The 18519-nt window shown below is 34.9% G+C and overlaps 1 protein-coding gene across 2 annotated transcripts in view; it reads left to right on the forward strand.

The window, feature by feature from the left end:
- The window catches only part of CCDC91 (coiled-coil domain containing 91), a 110301-nt gene that overhangs the window by 60534 nt on the left and 31248 nt on the right, over nucleotides 1–18519 (forward strand). For both annotated transcript variants that reach the window (XM_054282149.1, XM_054282148.1), the window contains exons 9-11: nucleotides 9532–9624; nucleotides 9786–9854; nucleotides 11485–11661. In XM_054282149.1, the coding sequence (XP_054138124.1) occupies nucleotides 9532–9624; nucleotides 9786–9854; nucleotides 11485–11661 (339 nt within the window). The remainder of the gene's footprint in view (nucleotides 1–9531; nucleotides 9625–9785; nucleotides 9855–11484; nucleotides 11662–18519) is intronic.

Below are 18519 nucleotides of genomic sequence, written 5' to 3' on the forward strand. Positions count from 1 at the left end.
AAAACATAATCAACAAATTTCTGAATATTTTTTTTAATACTCAGCAATTTGTCATACTATTCAATCAAAGCTGATGGTGTTAAAATGTGTCTATAGCAAGGTATATTTTTTTATTCTTCTTAGATAAGTCAATGATATGTGTATCAAAATAAAATCTTGAACACCTAAAGCGGTTATTTTTCATGATGATTTTATGTGTCTGAAACATCTCATATTTTTAAATGCAGCAGCATTTAAGACAACTAGGGTTACCCCCATGTCTTTAATGCTTTTTCCACTCTATCATGATGTTGGCTGTGATTTCTATGATAAATAGTAGCTCAAAATCTCTTGCATGAAATCTTTTGTCTCTTTGAGACTGACTCAGAGAAGTATTGGTTTACCTTCAATATGAAAACAACTGCTGAAAAGTCAGAATAAAAATTCCACTGGCTGGAGCTCATCTTTTAAAGTTTATGATGGTTTCAAAAGCAGCCTGTGGACAAGCAAGAAACTGGTGTGACAATAGCCACAAACTGCTGGAATGTGATAGGTATCTTATCTTCTCTGTATTTAAATGATTCATTTTGATGTGCTTTTCATAACCTTTTGTCAAAAGTACCACTATGTCTCCCAACAACTCCTAGAATGCAGAATGACAGTTCTTTTACAGCAATTGTTTGTATGCCAGGGAAAATGTTTGCTTCCATTGGAAACTTAGTTTCACAGGTGATATAATTTTCTTTGTTTCCAAATAATTGCTTTTATAACTACTCAAAATGTGCCTCATGCTTCTCTAATAATGCTTATTGTGTTAAGTTTGGTTATGTTTTTCTTTTCTTGAAAGAGGCTCTGTGTTTTTCCCATCTGATGGTAGTAATTGTGAATTTTTTTTTAATGTCTGATCTTGGAGGAGCCATATGCAAACTAGATTCTGAGAGTCTTGTGAATATTTGCATTTTTAGGAGACATTGGCCAAATTTTTGCAGTGAGAGTAGTAATGCTAAAGACTTACAGACTGAAAATACCAACACTGTGGTGGGCATAACCTTTCTAGTTCAATAATTCCAACTATGACAGGTCTGGAAATTATTTAGAGTATTTACCATGTCCCCTTCTTTGAGCATTTCCTCTCAATTCCCAGAAATCTTGTCATTTGCTGCAGTAGAAATATTTGTTTATTCATTCCCTTCAAAACCAAGTACTTCCAATCAGTCCTTCCTGTTACATTTTCATGTAATTCACCTTCACATAATTCATCTAGCTGTGTGTTTTCAGGTCTGCTGCTCTTTTGCCAAGAGTGAAGTTACACTTTCCCAGATCTTAAAGGAGCAAAAAACAAGGATTGATTAAAATGCTGTGGCAAATTTCAGAAATGTATTCCTGAATTCTAGATACTTCCTTGATTTCCATGTATATTGACAGAATCAAAATGAAAAGAGCAAGAATCAGCTTTTCCTGTGCTGGGATGGCATTTTGTTTGTTCCCTTGCTTGTTTTTTTCCTAATTCTGAAGTTTTTTCAGGATTTATCCTGCTTGAGCAGGGATATGGAACCAGATGACCCACTGTGCTCCCGTCCAGCTTGACCCATTCTGAGATTCTGTCCTTCCATGAAAAAACCTGGTAACAGGCAGAACTGTTTGGTAGCTTTTTTTTAAAATATAAACCCTTACCAGAGTTTACTAACCCAATTTCAATATACCCACTCTCACATGCCAGTTGGAGGTTGATTTTGCAGTCCCTTTCCACTGTTAATTCATCCATTTAGTGTCCCCACCAAAAATCTGATTTGGAAATTACATTTGCTTCCTTGAATTTCTCAAGTGGCGCTTGAAAGTAGCTCTTTAGAGTGATTTTTTTTTCCTCTCTCTTTTGCTTATATAACTTGTTATCTTCAAACATTCACTACTTGTTAGGAATTTGCACCCTCAACTCTTGTTGATACTCTGAACAGCTAAGCAATACAGAATGGATTTTTCTCCTCACTTATTTTTATGTCAGTTGAAAAAAAAATGTATGTATGTATTTATGTAGTTGAAAAAAAAATTGGGTTTGTTCTTTTTTGCTGTCTTTCATTATTGAATATTTCGCTGTTTACATTGGTCATGTTTTAGGAGTTCATTTCCTTTATTTCTTCCTGATAAATGGAGCAATTTCCGGAGAACTCACATGGGAAATGAATTAGATCAAAAAATAGAAGAAGTCATTGATACTTTTTTATTATTGTCACATTTTTATGAAGTTGCTTATCTCTGTATCCCCAGGAGCTTGAAGTGTGTTGGGTTTTTAATGATCTCTATTACTATGTATGCTTTCCAAGAAAAGTATTTTCATTATTGGATGTCTTTATATATCTTCCTACGTTATTTATAAAAATTATGAAGTACTTATGCAGCAAAATGTTTTAAACCTAATTTCATCCTCTGATGTGGCTCAAATGATGCAGTTTGTGCATCATTGTATGCTGCTGAGTGGGACCCCGAGTAGAAGCCTATCTTAGTTATTTTATTACTGCTGTTCCACTTTTTCTTTATATTTACATTGTTTCAGCTTTTCTCACGTAATGATGTTTTGCTGTTGCCTGAGCTGTCTCTTGGAAAAGCTCTGCTGCTTTAGCAGACGCTTGGACCTCAAACTGGCACAAAGATGCAGCTCAACCATGCAGGCAGTAATAAGTTATAATTTGAGGAAGTGGAAATATGTACCAGATGTTGGAATTCTGCAGACAGATTTTCCACCTTGCACTGCCAAACACTTGAGATGCCACAGATAGTGAGGACAGTGTACGAAACCATTTAAAATTACCAGTCCTTGTCATTTGACTTAGGCAGAGCTTAGCAGTGCTGAAGAAAGGTGCAGTATAAAAGAAAATGCTGTTAAATGTAGACAGCCTTGTTTAAAGGAGCAGAAAACCATTACTAGTATTTTAATAAGGTTGCCTTTTTCCTCGGGATAATATTTTGAATAGGGTTTAGAAATGGGAATATTTTGATAACATTACAAAGTCATGATGTGTTTTTGTTACATCACCTTCCTCTCACATAGATAATAATGTTTCCCATGACCTGTGTTATTTCTTCCTACTGTTAGATCCCTTCATGTGAGACAGAAATCAAAGTAGAACTTAGTGAGTTAAGTTTCTTTTAAAATAGGTGAACACATTTGAAGTGTTGAATTCTTGAAAAGCTTCATCCAGTGTTTTATTTTCCATGCTGGTGAATGAAGTGCTGAAGCATTTACTAAATATTCCTGAAAATAATTTTCCCAAGTCTTGAAGGAGCAGGATGGTTCCATGTCCATATATTATCAAGGTAGAAAAAAGCTCCTGCAGTATTGCAGGTGACATTATTTTGTTTTTCTCTATTAAACAATTGACGACAATGCAGTTTCATTAGATTTAAAAATTCAGTAGATACTTGTTAAAAGGAAAACTGGTCTTTCACTGAGGGTGAATTAGACATATTAATGTCTCATACTGGTTTTGGTGATGATGGCATTAAAAGAAGTTTCCAAGTATCATTTCTTTAGTGTATGACAATTGTTTCCTCAGATGAAAGATCTGTGGAACAGGGAAACACCAATAACTTGTTGTAGTGATACACCAATTAAAGCAAGCCCTGTTTTTCCTGTTTAGTTTTAGGATGGTCATATTGACTTCTGTACTTCTGTGATGTTCTTTGTTGTTTTATTTGTGGATTATTATCTAACTGACTACTTTTACATAAGCTATGAATAGCAGCTGACCACATTAATTAATCCCTGCCAAATTTGGTGATGTTTGCATGATGATTTAGTCAATATTGAGAAGGAATCAATCTGCAGAATGGTTCTGCAGATTCCATTACTATAGCAAAAAACCCCCATTTTTATTTATGGATTAAATCCTGAACACATTTAATTTTAAATGAAACAGTACAGGACTCAGAAAGAAGCTATTTTTTTAAAAAACATTCCAGTTCATGCAAGACACCCAATTTTTTTTTATTTTATATTTGGAGTTTAGGATTAATAGGAATATACAAGGATTTATAACTGCACTAAGTTAGAATTAGTTATTGATAGCTTTAATGCATGATTTAAGCTGTAAAGGAGCTCATCTCATACCTTATTTCATTCACCCCATAAGTTAGTGTAATATCTTCTGTGTAATCCTTCAAATTATGCTTACCTGAAAGAAAAATTTCACGATTCTTCAGAAATAAATTTAATATATAAAAATAACAAAAAGGACAGACTAGTTGCTATTGTGATTAAATCTGTTTACAATGTCTTCTCTGACTCACATTCCAGGAAAAAAAAAGAAAGAATTTTTTGATTTCTTTTTTACAGGAATCAAGAAAAACCACAGGACCTCTGTATTTATATTTGAACCTACATCAAACGATTTTCATTTGGAACCATTGCCTAGAGAACTTCTTGCAGGGAGGAAAACATTATAACCTATTTTTGAATGCCTTTTGTTTTAAACTGATTTTCACAAGACTCTTCTTGACCCTCTCATGCTACTTTCCAGAGGGTAGGGTAGAAATACTAGTGTTTCTCTCCACTGTGGAATACCACGTCTCAGAAAAGTTTGGGGGTTTTCTTCTATTTGTTTTGGAAATCTCTTTCCTATGTTTTACTGGGCCATAATGTCATAAGGCAATTTGCTCTTCAGAATTTTTACAACTCAGAATTTTGCACTCTTAACCCCAAACTCCCTGTCTAAGGAATAAAAGAAGGTAAATTGTAGCTTTGTTGGGAAGAAGTGAGCGTGCTGGGCTATGGAAACCAGGTAAAGTGATGGATTGAAGAGCTGAAGTATTTGTTGTGCCTAAGTTAAGGGTTTTTTACATCTCTCTGGGTATCTCTATGTAGTGTTCAACTCTCTGCTGTGCCTACAGATAACACACACAGTGTGAATGTGCAGCCTAGGAAACTTTGAAAACTGGGTGAAAACTTCCCTGGTGCTCCAAAGGGCAGCTTTCAGTGACATTTATTTTTGTCCCTCACTGATTCATACACTGTATTTCCAGTTCTGCAGCCATCACTTTTTATAAGTTTCCATCTTCGCTCTTCATTCCAGAAACTTGGGAAGATATATTTCTTTATTAACAGTTGGATAATTAGATTCAAAGTTCCAGCATATTTAGATTGGTTGTTTACCTTTTTTATGCTTCTTGGATTGTTGATTAATAAAAAAAAAAGTCACCTAGACTTCTGTTTAAAAACTTCACGGACCTTTGCAGGGGTTAATTGCTTTTTTCCAAATTTAAGGCTTCCTTTGCAAATCACCATCCTAACTTTCACAGGAAACCTGGGAGACACTTGGTTACTTTTCACAGGACTATTGGGTCTGATGAACTCATTATCCTCCTTACAGGAGACAGATCACTCTGCCTTGAAAGCTTTTATTAGGTTTACTGTTTGAAGCATGGGCAGTGTGCTCTTGACAGGTACAATTACCAGGAGAAAGTGGCTTCTCCATTGCTTGGAAATTAAAGAGTTCAGGGTATAAATAGCTCAGAGTGAAGTCTCAAATCTCTTCCACTATTCCTTTAATACTGTCTGAAGGAGAGGAACGTGTTGATAATTCTTACCTGTGGAAACTGCAAATGCTGAATGAGATTGATTCAACTCCCACTCTTTGTCTGGCTTTAGTTCATGGTGTAGAAAGGGAGGGTTTGTGACATAAAGCTGCTTAGCTGTAGCCATTTAACTCAAGAGATCTTTAATTCTGCTATGGTAAAGGCATCTGAACAATAGACCACAACAAAAGTGGTCTATTGTTCAGATGCCTTTACCATAGCAGAACAAGAAACTACAAGCAAATAAATGAACCTAAAACTCCTTGTAATCTCCTGTGAGCTAAAAATACAAGGGCACTTGAAAGCTCTCAAATGTGGAAGTGCTGAAGTGAAACTCTTACCTTCTGTTTGTTTTTAACCTTCAACCGTCTTTAATAAATTTGTCTGAACAACCAACTGAGGAAGCACTGATTGTATGTAAAGTTCACTGTGAGTATTTGGTACCAGACTCTAAAGTCATTCTGCATGTCTAGAAATTCAGTGTACCAAATGCTTCTCTATAATAATTTCTACTTAAAAGGGTGTATGGATGATTTTAAAATCTGAAATACAAACCTAGCTGCCCAAACTAAAGAATAGCTCCAAAAGGCTTAGAATAGCTTGTGATGCAGATCCATTGAAACTAACAGTTTGGAATTCTTTTGATACAATTGTTAATAACTTCCTTTGAATTACTGCTTTTTTTTTTTTGCCTAAGTCTGTCTGAACACTGTCATTATACAGGTGTTTTGGTTGACAGAAGCCTTTACTATCCATAACTTCCAAGATTTCCTGCTCAAGTGATATGCATAACCAAGACCCCTGAATATGCGTTTGAAAGATCTGTGCTTCTGAAATAAGGGATTCAGATGCATTTGGGTACATTCTTATCTAAAAAATGGATTAATAATACCACCAATAATTCCACATCATTTTAATAAGCACATCTTTCCAGGACATTCCGTGCCTCTGTATGAGGACTTACACTGCTGTGGGGCAAAGTACTGTGGAGAAAACCAAGACATTCTTTATTAGTTATTAAATTGCATATTAATTACATGCAGAATGGAAGCTTTCATGTGGTACCCATACTAATTATGTCATATGGGTTTTTTGGACTTAAGATCTGTTTGAGGGAGAAGCAGTTCACATAATATTCTATTCTGTTTTTTCCATTTCCATTTACTTTTTTTTTTTCATATAATTTATGTAATGCAATAGCTTAAGGTATGTTTCTCTCTGAAAAACATGAGTGACCAAATATAGATCCTGAAGCCAAATAAACAGTTCTCCAAGGCATTTCTCTGGGACTAATACAAGACAATTTGCTTTACTGGGTTGTGTGGACAGCTGTTGCAACGTTTGTGGTGATAAATGATCTTTTGGAAGTTCAGATATGAAGGTAATCATCTGTGGGAGGATTATTCCACATGAATAAGCATTTATATTACAACAGGAAAGGACATACCTAGCTATTCACAAGAGACTTACAGTATTGAAATGATAAATTCTGTATTTCCATGAGAAGTAGTGATACCATTTTATGTAAAATAAGTTGTATTGAATTATGACAGAAGTTATTAGCTTCTATTTCGAAAGCTAATAGGGTTTGTTTTTAGGGTTTTGATTTGTAAGGTCATTTAGAAAGCATTCTAAATGCCCTTGCAAATACTTGCCTCTGGTATCTTGAAAAATATGAACTAACACGTTTTTATAAACAGATGCAATTCTTCATGAAGTTCTTGCTGAATTTCTGTGAATTCCATAAAACTCCAAATGCAATACCATATAGATTTTCTAGTCTCCCAAGGAAATAGGAGAGCCTAGCTTAATCAAAGTAATCACACTTAAGTCACAGCAACCTTCAGGTTTTTGGAATTCTTGACTTAATTCTTGAGGCAACTTTTTTTTGTAGTTAGAGTTTTGGTTGTGATATTTGTATTTATCCTGCAAAAAATTACAGGATTGCAGGTTGCTGACAGGTTAATGAGGAGTTAACTCTGCATGGAGATTTAGATTATGTGAAGCACTTTGGTCATCAAACTGTTTCATCATCAGCGGGGACTGACACTGATTTTCTCCGCTGGCCATGTGTACATGTTCTATATTATATTAATGCAAATATCTGCATTCCTGGGCTTCCAGGGTGGGCTTGAATGCCTTTTTATACATACATGGAAAATAAAATTTTAAAACTCTTCTGGAGTTTAGAATCGGAAAATTTTGGTCCCATTGAAAATGGTGTGAAATACATCTGGTAGCTGGCCTGATGTGGCAGCTTGAAATGTGGATACAGGTAACCCAGAAATCTGATGGATTCATAGAAAACCAGGAAATCAGATGGTCAGAGTCAAGCTGGAATTCACTGCCTGACAGGTGTAAACTAGAAAGCCTCATCTCACTGAACAAACCAACTTTTATTGCAAATTTTATTGCAGGTGTTTTCAAGATAGAGTTGGTTTTCTCTAAGGAACTCTCTGTAGAATCTCCTGTGCTGATTCTCAACAAGCAAAATAAAGATTCAGTATTTTGCTTCGCATGATTAGTGAGCTTGAATTTGTGGCATATGTCTGCAAAAATATTTGCAGGTTTTTGTTTTATATTGTCATTGTGAAATAGCATATTTGTAACCTGTGCAGTTAGTCAAGTGAGGAGTCATTGAGAGCATTTAATTAATAAAATCCATTTATTGTTTAATCTTTGCATTGCTGGGAAAATGTAATTTCTGTAAGTGTCCTGATAGTTAAAGCTGATGTCTGAAAACACAACAAAAGTGAGTTACACATCATTAAGTATAAACATTATGTGAATTTTGCTACTCCTTCCACAGGTGTTTTCCATTAGAATATGTCTACCACATTCAGACCTATTTTAAGTAAATTCACAAGGAAATGCCTCTTTACGTGTTTATCCTGGAAGGGCAGATAGACATTTGCCTTTATAAAGCAGTCTTAAAGTTTTCTATTCTTCAAATGAAAAAATATTTTTCAGAACATAGTATTGCAGTTTGGTAATGTATTTCTAGCTGCCATTAGAGACACTTGAAATTAAAGCATAATAAAATTTGTGAAACAGGAATTACTGTTTCTTAGAAAGAAAAGGGGGATTTTCCTGCTTAACTGTGTGTGTAAAAAATTTATGTTTGTTATATACACTTGTACTAATAAAAAACTCTACTGTAATTTTCCTCTTGGTGATCTTGTAAAATGTTATTGCATTGAGGCTGTACTTTCAGGTTATAATAGATAATCTCTTAAATAACTTGTAAAAAAGTGTAATGACTTGCTAGCAATTATATCATGACAAATACGTAGCATCAATAAATTCCAGGAGTAGCTTTTTGGTTTTGGGAAACAGCTTAGCTATTAGAGACAAAACCCACATCCTGCAAATTCTTTACTTGATACAGAGGAAAAAAAAATTGATGTGATTATGAACAGTTCTATATCTGCATATAGAATACGTGGTCACTTCAGAGTTCATTTTCTCCCTGGAAAAATGTTCAGGATGACAAGAAATTGACAAAAAAAAAAGCAGAATTGTCATTTGTTCACATTTCCTGGCTCTCCAGGGTCATGGTATCACAAATGGTTGAAAGAAATACATTTGCTTTCTACTCTCTGTACATAGAACTGAGGTAGTGCAAGACTCATTTAAATTCTGCAACTGTTTAAATGAAATAAAGTGTGGTGCTGCTTAGACCATCTTTATCAATTGTGTAAGTGTTGCTTTTACATAGTGATTCATTTTTCAACTTATTTCACAATACTTTTTAGGCTGAAAGGAAATATTAATTATTCAGGAAACTAAATATTTCTTACTGTTGGAATTTTTCCATTACATGAAACCACTTAAAGGAGTGCTGTGAATGTAATTTAACTGAATCTATATTTGAAGTAATTTTAAAGTGAGTAACTGACAAGTCTGGCTGTCTTGGATGAATTATTTTTGTCTGTTTTACTCACTGGCCATGGTTAGTAAAATATGACTGTTTTCTCCCTATAGCATCAGCGACTTCTGGACATTTTGGAAGCAGAAAAGGAAGTGTTATCAGAAAAGATAGAAGAAGCTATGATGCAGCAGTCACGAAAGCACAAGGTACTGCTTTTGTTTTTCAAAAAAATAAGAGACCAGCATCATGGAGTTTATTGGGGATGATCCTGTCACAGTTATTGACAGGAACCACTTTGACTGTTTGAAATTACTTTTAGCCACTCCTTTATTGTCTATTGCAGTTTAATTTTTCATAACATTTGCAGGAATTGCTGGACAAATGTTTGGATGAAGAAAGACAGAGAAGCAAGGAGGCTCTGGCAGCTGCTGCAGAGGTATCTCTCATCAGTTAGTGGGCATGCCATGTGGATTCATTCCATGTGTGTCATTAGAAATTCCAAGCCCAGACACTCACTTTTGCTTCATAACTATATTTATCAAGCTCTGTGTTCTCATCTGTGCTTAGAAGAAGCTGATTCTACTGAAGATGAACATGTTTGCTATATCCCATGCCTTGATGCAGAGATGTAACTGCCTTCTCTTGGACAATAGCCTCTGAATTGTTTATAACAAGAAGTCACAGAACTGCAGTTCAGTTGCTCTTGTTGCTTAAATATTTGTTTTTGTGGTCCTTTGACATCAGTGCACCTTGAGTTGAAGAGCTAGGTCTCAGGGTCAACTGATGAACTTAATAAAACAATCATGTCCTATTTAACTTTCGTTGAGTTTGGTCGTCTTCAGTGAGGAGAGAACTATTACTAAAATCATAGACAAATAGAGACAGTTTAACAGGTTTTGAATTATTTTATATAAGCTGGTGTTTGGCTAAAAGTGACTCTTCAGTTTTTAAATATGATTTCTCCTGTCTATTTCATTATTAAGTGCATAGGTGTTAGGAGAATAATTTTGTAAATTTTAAGCTGGAATTAAATTCTAATACTGGTGTAGAATCCAGTAAAAAGTTCAGTTGCATGTAATGATCTGGGGAAGCTAGTGGTGTGTATTACCTGGAATCAGGCTATATTGTAATTTTCTGTGTGTCTTTCTTGTGTAATATATGAACACCGGCTGAGCACCTCACTGAATAGCATTCAGTAGTACCACAAACATTTCTAACCTGGTTGATATCTACAGGAAAATGTGTGTAAAATAAAATATAATATCCTAATTTAATTATTGTATTTTTAATATCGAAGTAGAAAATCAAGTCCCAGTGAATTGAAAGAAACAGCTTTAGTTGGAAGTGTAGGTATCTGATGAATACAGTATTTTTAAGCTGAGGGATTTGTGATTAAGTTTTGTTAGCCCATGTTTGCTTATTTTGAACTTCAGTTTGCCACTTTTTATTTGTAGATATTATGCAGTGGTTGTGTTGCTGGTAAGTATATTAGTGTGGCTACTCATGTGTGGAGCTGTTGGCTTCAAGTTCCCAGTTATTTCAGATAATGGTTAAATACAATGATTGGGGAGCAAATAAAACAGTACTTCTTGTAGCATGGCTAAGGAGCTTTGGGAGGGAAGACATTTGTTTTATCAAATGTCTATTGGTTTATTTTCTACAAAAAAGACTCAGACCGTTTTTGCACTTCAGATATTTGTAGATAAGAGCAGGAATATCTCTTACGCGGGAATATCAAGGGAAGCCCATGATGTGCCTACTCTTGCATGGGTTTTGCTGGGTTTTGTTTTTGGTTTTTTGATTTTTTTTATTAAGCAAACTAGTTATGAATGTCTGTGTTTCCAGTAGGTGGAATTTAAGAGCCTTCCTGTAACTTCCTTTTTGCTTTCTGTAACTACACAAGTCATTGCCCAGAGGTAATACCTGCTTGGTGGCACTCTAAGATAAACTGAACCTCGTAGTTCAGAAGTGAAAATATTCACATCCCACATCTTGTGAAGGTGATAAATATGAGTCATTCAGGTTGGATGTGTTGCCCATCTAATTGTGCCTGGTCTGTTTCAAAGGCTGAAAAAGAAGTAGTGCAGGAAGCTGTTCTGAAAGCAGTAGAAGAGGAGAGGAGAAACATGGAGAAGATTCATGCAGAAGAAAGAAAACTGTGGGAAGCAGAACGTGATAGTCACAGAGAGAAGATTGCCCAGGCTGTTTCAGAAGCCATGCAGGAGCAAAGAAAGCAGAATCAGGTTAGTATGTTTTACCCTTCCATGCACCTGCTTTGTGTTTTGGTTTTACTTTTGTATGTCCTCTGTTGTTGTGCTAGATTTTCCTGCGACATCTGTCCCTTAGTTGATATTTGCAATGCACAGTAAGCAGTTTATCTTCATCTGTGAGTATGGAGAGAGGCTGGCACATACAGAACAAAATTCCTGTGACCTTTAAAGGTACATATATTGAAATGATGTAAATCATGCCTGGTTTTGTCATCTGACTTCAAAAGGAGCCCAGGATGAGCAGATCAGAGAGTGGCATTTATGCTGTGAATAGTTTAGATGACTTCCATACCTGTGGGAGGCTAAAGATGTTACATTTCTTCCTTATAGAACAGGTACAAAATAAAGAGAAAGTTAGAAAAACTGGAAACATAAACCAGTAATGAACTAGTTTATTAGAAATGTTTCTAATTATTGGAGAGGTGCTTCTGTAACCATAAATGTATGTCACTTAGCACAAACTGAGAGAGACATTCCCAACAGTGCTTTTAGCATTTCTACAAATTACAAATTGCAAATATGTTAAAATTGCAAGTAAATTACTCTTCTAAAAGTTGCATTTTGTGGTCTTTGATGCTGGAAATATTTGAAGGGGCACCTGTGAATTCACTGATATTTTGGTGGCATATTTGAATGTTAAAGTCTTCAGAAATTTAAGGAGTATATATTTCATTGGTGTGTTGTAATTTGATATTGCTGTATTTTTTTATGTGCTGCATAAGAAAAAAAAGTAAGAATTAGAAGTAAAATAAAAGTACTCTTTGGAAACAGTCACCATTTCCCTTTCCAGTGTTAAAGAAAATTAATAACTTCATATGCCTAATCAGCTACAAAAAAAAAAGGTTTGATGCTGTGCCATTATCATACTCTGTATTGCCTGAATTCCTGATGTAAATAGAAGGATTTTATTTTTTTATATCTTCTTTACTTCTTTCAAATGTAAAGTATCGAATGGTGAAATGTCACTTTTCAAGACTTTCAGCAAGCCTTCAGGCAGTCAAACTCTTCTTCAGAACAGAAGGATTTACAGCTGGGTTCAAAGCTGAATTCAAGCTGAGAACAATTGCTTGGGCTTTAGTTCGATACAAATCATTCAGACTATCCAGAAGCAGAACTGGTGCCAGTGGTGTAGAGAGTCTGTCCCTGGAAGGGAGTGGCAAAGTGTTCATTTACTGACAGCAATGCTTAGCATTAAAAGAAATGGAATTAATGGTAGCTTGTGGAACATGAAGAGATTGGGAGGAGGAGGACTATGGTAACCAAGTTTGGGAAGGGTTTTGATGGATGCTGAGGATTTTGGGTGGAAGTTTCCTGTGACTGGGTGCTGGAGTTCAGCCAGGGTTCTGTGCTCATGGATTTGGGGACACTCAGTGTCCTGGTAATGGGACAGATGTGGCTGAGCTGGGACAGTGACTTGGGGCAGGTTTGCCTTCACTCTGCTGGGTGCTGCAGACTCTCTCATGGTTGATCTTGCCTTTGAAGTTGTCACAAGACAGGATGGCATTAGAAGTAGTTTAATATGGATGGATATATTCTTTGATACAGTCCTAAATGCACTGCTATGTCTGTGTTTCCCTGAGGAAGCAATTCAGGCCTCTCCAAGGACAGGTTTTTCCACTCAAACTTCTTTTAGATCAAGTAGTTCCTAGTGTGGAAGTACCTAGTGATGTACTTGTTGAGATGGTGACAGCACTGAGGTGTTGGAGGCCCTTGAGATTAATTATGTTGTAAATATCTTGCACTTTATGTACTCCTTTAGTAGTGTCATTAGTTAATTCCACTTCTTTTAATACCAAACAGCTCTAACAACTTTTATTGTAACAGGAATAATCTCTCTTATCTGGTTATAACATGATTATTTCACCTTCATGTCTGGTTCATTTTTCAAACACCTGATCCATTTTTAATTAAGGAAAAATGCAGATTTTTCTTGAGATTTCCAAAGCTCTATCACATATACCTATGGCATATATGAAGTTACACTCTTTATTCTCTAATTAATGAGTACAAATTCCCTGGGGAGGATGGAATTTGATGGAGAAATTGGTTTCTTGGAGAAATTTTCTCTTCTTCCTATGCCAAGAACTTGCATATGTCCTTTAGGCCGTTGCAATTATAAGCATACACAAAGTACAGAAATTTTCTGTCAGCAAAAGAAGTCCTGCAGAGCTGATGTGCCAAATGATAACTTATATGTAGTGTCAGATACAGGTTTGGTTTAACAATGAGAAACACTTGGGCCTACAAGGCACTTAGTGTGTGGGCAGTAATTTTGTCTGTGTAGAGCCTTCCACACAGAGTTGTTTTTTATTTATGTTTTGTTTTCTGTAAGATGTCTTACAAAAGCTATAACTGCAGTCTTGACTCTCTTGTAGTCATTGTTTAGGCAATATATTAAGTCAGCTCTGTAAAGGTCAAAATGCAAACACAGAGTCTAACATTTTAGACAATGAAATATAAAAAAATCCTAGAATAAAATTTTATTTTGCTGTAAATCATTTTAAAGAGATTTGCTTTATTGATTTGAAGTAAAAAAGAAATTCAGCATAGTGTTAAAGGGAAGGAGTTTTCCTTCACTGATGCAGTAAATCTGTGAAATTGAAAGATCACAAAGGGTCAGTCTGGTCTTCTGCAAATAGGTGAGGCAGAATGGCTTACAGTCAAAGTGCCACAAATAACTAGGAATAATTAATGGAAAAATTCAAAAACATTGAAAATGTTGTTATTTTCTTTGAGATGCAAACCCATAAAGAAAAAGGCATTTTTATCTGCATGATGCAAGAGTTTATAAAAGATGTATTTTAAAAACTGTAGCACCACTGAGTGTCTGTAAAACATTTAGGTTATGAAGTTGAGGGAAGATAAATTTCCATGTAAATGTGGAATGAATTTGTTGGCTTCTCTTTACCCTTCAGACCAGAGAAACATGATTAGGAGTTTTGATTCATTAGTTTAAAAGAGTAATTTGCTATCCATTAATTTTCTTTATTAAAATAAAATATGTTGGTTTTTTCCACCAGTTTTTAAACACATGCATTAGAAGTTATATGACTATATATAAAAAAGCAAATGGAAAAAAGCATTAAAGTATAGGTTGTTCACACTTCATTGGTGAGGCAGTTTTAGCAGAAGAACAATAAAGATTTGAAGATCACACTTGTGCGAATTAGGCAGTGAAATTTTCCTTCATCACTTACATAATTTGTTTAAAAGAAGAAAATATGGGTGTTTCCTTTGCAGGGATGATCCAGGTATTGTTTTAGACTTTTTGGGGATGTTGTTGCAGAGTGGCCAGGAAGGAGACCCACAGGAGATCCAAATCTGGAAGGTTTATGTAGATGCCTTCTACTTGTGAGAAATTAATGCTTGACAAACCTTTGTCCTAAAAAAAAAGTTTGTCCTCAGTCAAATGGTTGTCAAGTCTGCAGATAAGGAAATACTACTTCCATTTAAAATGTATTATACTAATTTAACATTGCCAGAGAAAAAATGGGAGATTTAGAGACAGTTTAATAAATAAATCATTTTTAATATCAAATATTTTGTTACCAAATATGAAACAGCCAAGTAAAGATAAACTTAGAGTGAAAGTAGGAACTAAAACATACTGAGTTAATATTTCAATTTGATGGAGCAACCTTGACATACCTCCTTCTTTGCTTTTTCTTTAAGAAATTAAAGGATTACAGCAACATGAATATTGTTTTGGGTTTTTTTTTTTTTAATGAAGGCTTTTCATGAAATCTTTGCCTGTTCCAGAGACTTCAGGTCTCTACTTAGAGACATGGTATTTGTACTTAAAGTAAAGGTATTACTTTTTGAGGCCTTATAACTCTAAAGGGATAAATGAGATATTTTACATCACCAGGGGAATGGAAAAGTGTTTTTTAGAGAATGCTTTTGAGGTTGTGAAGTAGTAAAAGTCCAGATGACTTCCATTTTGGTTGAGAATGGCAGCATCTTCAGATTTTATAATTGTGTTTTTCGGGTGCTTCATGATTTTATAAGAGTTTTTTGATTTTTTTTTTTTTTTTTTTGGTTGTTTGTTAATTTTTTTTTTACTTTAGAAGAGCATTCTCAGTTTGGGGGAAGAGCAGACTCGCATTTTAAATCAGGAAGAACAAGCTCTCCTTGAAAAGATCTAGTAGACTTTTGATTAAAGATAATGTTCATTTGCACAGGAACCTCGTGATCCTCTTTGTACACATTGAAAACTCGTCATAGATTGGGAACTCATCTGTTTAACAGACTAGATGTAGCTTGGCATGTCTCCAGTATTTTCTTTTCTAGTTTTTGTGTAAAAACACTGTAAAAAACACAGTGGCATCTTCCCTGAAAGGAGATTTTAATGTCTGGTAGTTATCAGTGTTGAGTGGTGAAATTCCTCCACTAGAATTTTTTTTTCCTAGAACACCTATTTAAATAAAAAGTGGATGTCCTCTAGATAAGGAGAAAGCATAAGAGGTAGTTTGGCTGAAGCAGAAGCTTTTTACCCCAGAATCCAAAATTGCAGTGAAGCTCCTGGGGTATTCTAAACTGAAAAAAACAATGAACAGTTCTCTCTATCCTTCTTTACATTTATTTTTACTCATTTGTAAAACTGAAGTCAAAAATTCTTTGGGGATATAGGATGGTGATATCCATACAATTCTGAATAAAGGCTGCTGTATTCAATTAATAATTAATGGAGAATGAAGAGTAACTCCCATAGCTATAATGCACAGAGCCCTCTGCATGGCAGTTGTTATCATCTTACAGAGCCAAATACTCAGCTGCACAAAGGAGGTGAAATCCATGGTGGTGTGGAAGAGAATTAGCAAAAGAAACTGAAGAGAATTTATGTAGCACTATTTTTGCTTTAAAACAAATTCATTAAAAGTAAAAGGAAAGCCAGCAGCTGCAGGGTGAGCCCTGGAAATTTAAATCCATCTCACAGCTTGAAATAAATAATTCTGCTAAGGCATTTGAAGCAAAGAATCACCTTTGTCATTTCCTGAAGGCTTAAATTTAAAATACTGTATATATTCTAGTGTAGTTTACCCTGATTCTCCAGGGAAAAAGAGCCTGAGTTCATCTCTGCCATAATCCACACAGCAGATCCATTAGAGGCTCAAGTGCTCAAGTGTTCTGAAAGCTGAAAATATTTAGGAAAGAAAGGAAAAAAAACCCCAAACTTTAATTTATTAAAAGAACTAACATAAACTCTGCTTCCTCTTGGACATGAGGAAAAGCAGTAAGGCAAAATTATCTTACCAATGGGAAAGTATTTCAGGAAAACTGAGGCTGTGGTGTCTCATTCAGCCAAGCCACAACTGAGATATACTGAGATATACAAAAAAAAAATATTTTTGCAAGAGAAGCTAACTGAAAGACTTATTAAAAAAAAAAAAAAAGGAAAAAAAGGAACTTTTCAGTGGTCTTTGCTGAGTAAGTCTTTAAGAATTAAAGACAATTGAGTGTGTTCACATTTCTGAAGGTTCATGTTGTGGCGTTCTTTGCAGAGCAATAAATTTGTAATCTATGGTCTTAGAAAGCATTAATACAATTTTACTGGCAAACATCTAGATAGTTGAAAAATAATTTATTATTTAAATGGTTTTTAATGCATTTTCATGGATTTATGAATATCAGCATTTGCCATTGCTTAGAAGGTATAATAAAAATATATTAAATACCTAAATCCTAAAATAAAAATGTGTAGATCACCTAAATCCTAAAATAAAAATGTATAGATCACCTAAATCCTAAAGAATGAATGGCTCCTTACCTGCTACATTATCAAAACCTTTTTTGGTTCTCATCTACTTGAGGCTGTGCTTTTGGTGGTAGTTTGGCAAGCCTGAGGGAACTTGGTATGGAAATTCTCAAGGATTTCCATACCCAGTGTTGTGTAAGGGAATAAAAGATATGTAAATAGAAACATGGAGCTGTTGCCTTTGTTCCTAAGGATCTGGCTTTTGTTTCTTTTCTACAAGTGCTAAAACTAGCTGTTAAATTCTTGTTGAAAATTACTGTTTGTCTAAATATTTTTCCCCACTTCCCTGCATTTGAAAAGGTTGTAAGAACTAAGGAAAAAAGGTTTTCTAAAAGGTTGTTTCCCACTCTAGCTTTCAGTCAGATTTATTAGCTATTGAATGGCCCTTTCTTAGCCCTGTATTCTGTAAAAAACCAATTCACTTTTTCTCATGCATCAAATGAGTAGGTATTGAAGGAATTTTTTGGTGGACATTGTAAGGGGAAAAGAGGAAATCTATGGGTATTATACATCTGTCTTGTCTTTTCATTGTCCAATAAATTTGTTCTGTGTAGGATTGCCTCTTGGTTCGTATTAAATTTGGAAACCTAACTCACTTTTTCCTCCATGGGCCCTTTGTGAGCTATTTCTGTACACAATGAAAACCCTGATAAATCTCTGTGATGTCTCTTTATAAATGCACCACTATCACTCTAAGGTTTCTTAGTCTTTCTTTTTCCCTTTCCCACTTCCCAAACATTTTCTGCACCCTCAAGACCAACCCTGTTGCTTGTTGCTCTGGACTGTATCGTGGTTTTGTTTCAGATCTAATTGTAAATATAATTTTTTGTTTACAGCATGCATTTGGCATCTTATCTGTAAGAGATAAAATATCATATCTAAAAGAAAGGTACAATCTTCAAACAAGGTTCAATATTTAAAGCTCCCACTTTTCCTTTATTTTTATTAATGCTTTTTTTCCTCTCCTTTGTAAATACTGCTATAATTACTGTTTAACTTTCCAGCCCTTTACTCCATCACACTTTCTCTGTTAAACAGGCTATAAACTGCTTTTTGCCTCTGTTTCAGGGTTTGCT

The sequence above is a fragment of the Melozone crissalis genome, unplaced genomic scaffold (genome assembly GCF_028551555.1).
Source record: "Melozone crissalis strain CALT ecotype California unplaced genomic scaffold, PUWL_Pcris_2 ptg000033l_1, whole genome shotgun sequence".
Classification (NCBI taxonomy): Eukaryota; Metazoa; Chordata; class Aves; order Passeriformes; family Passerellidae; genus Melozone; species Melozone crissalis.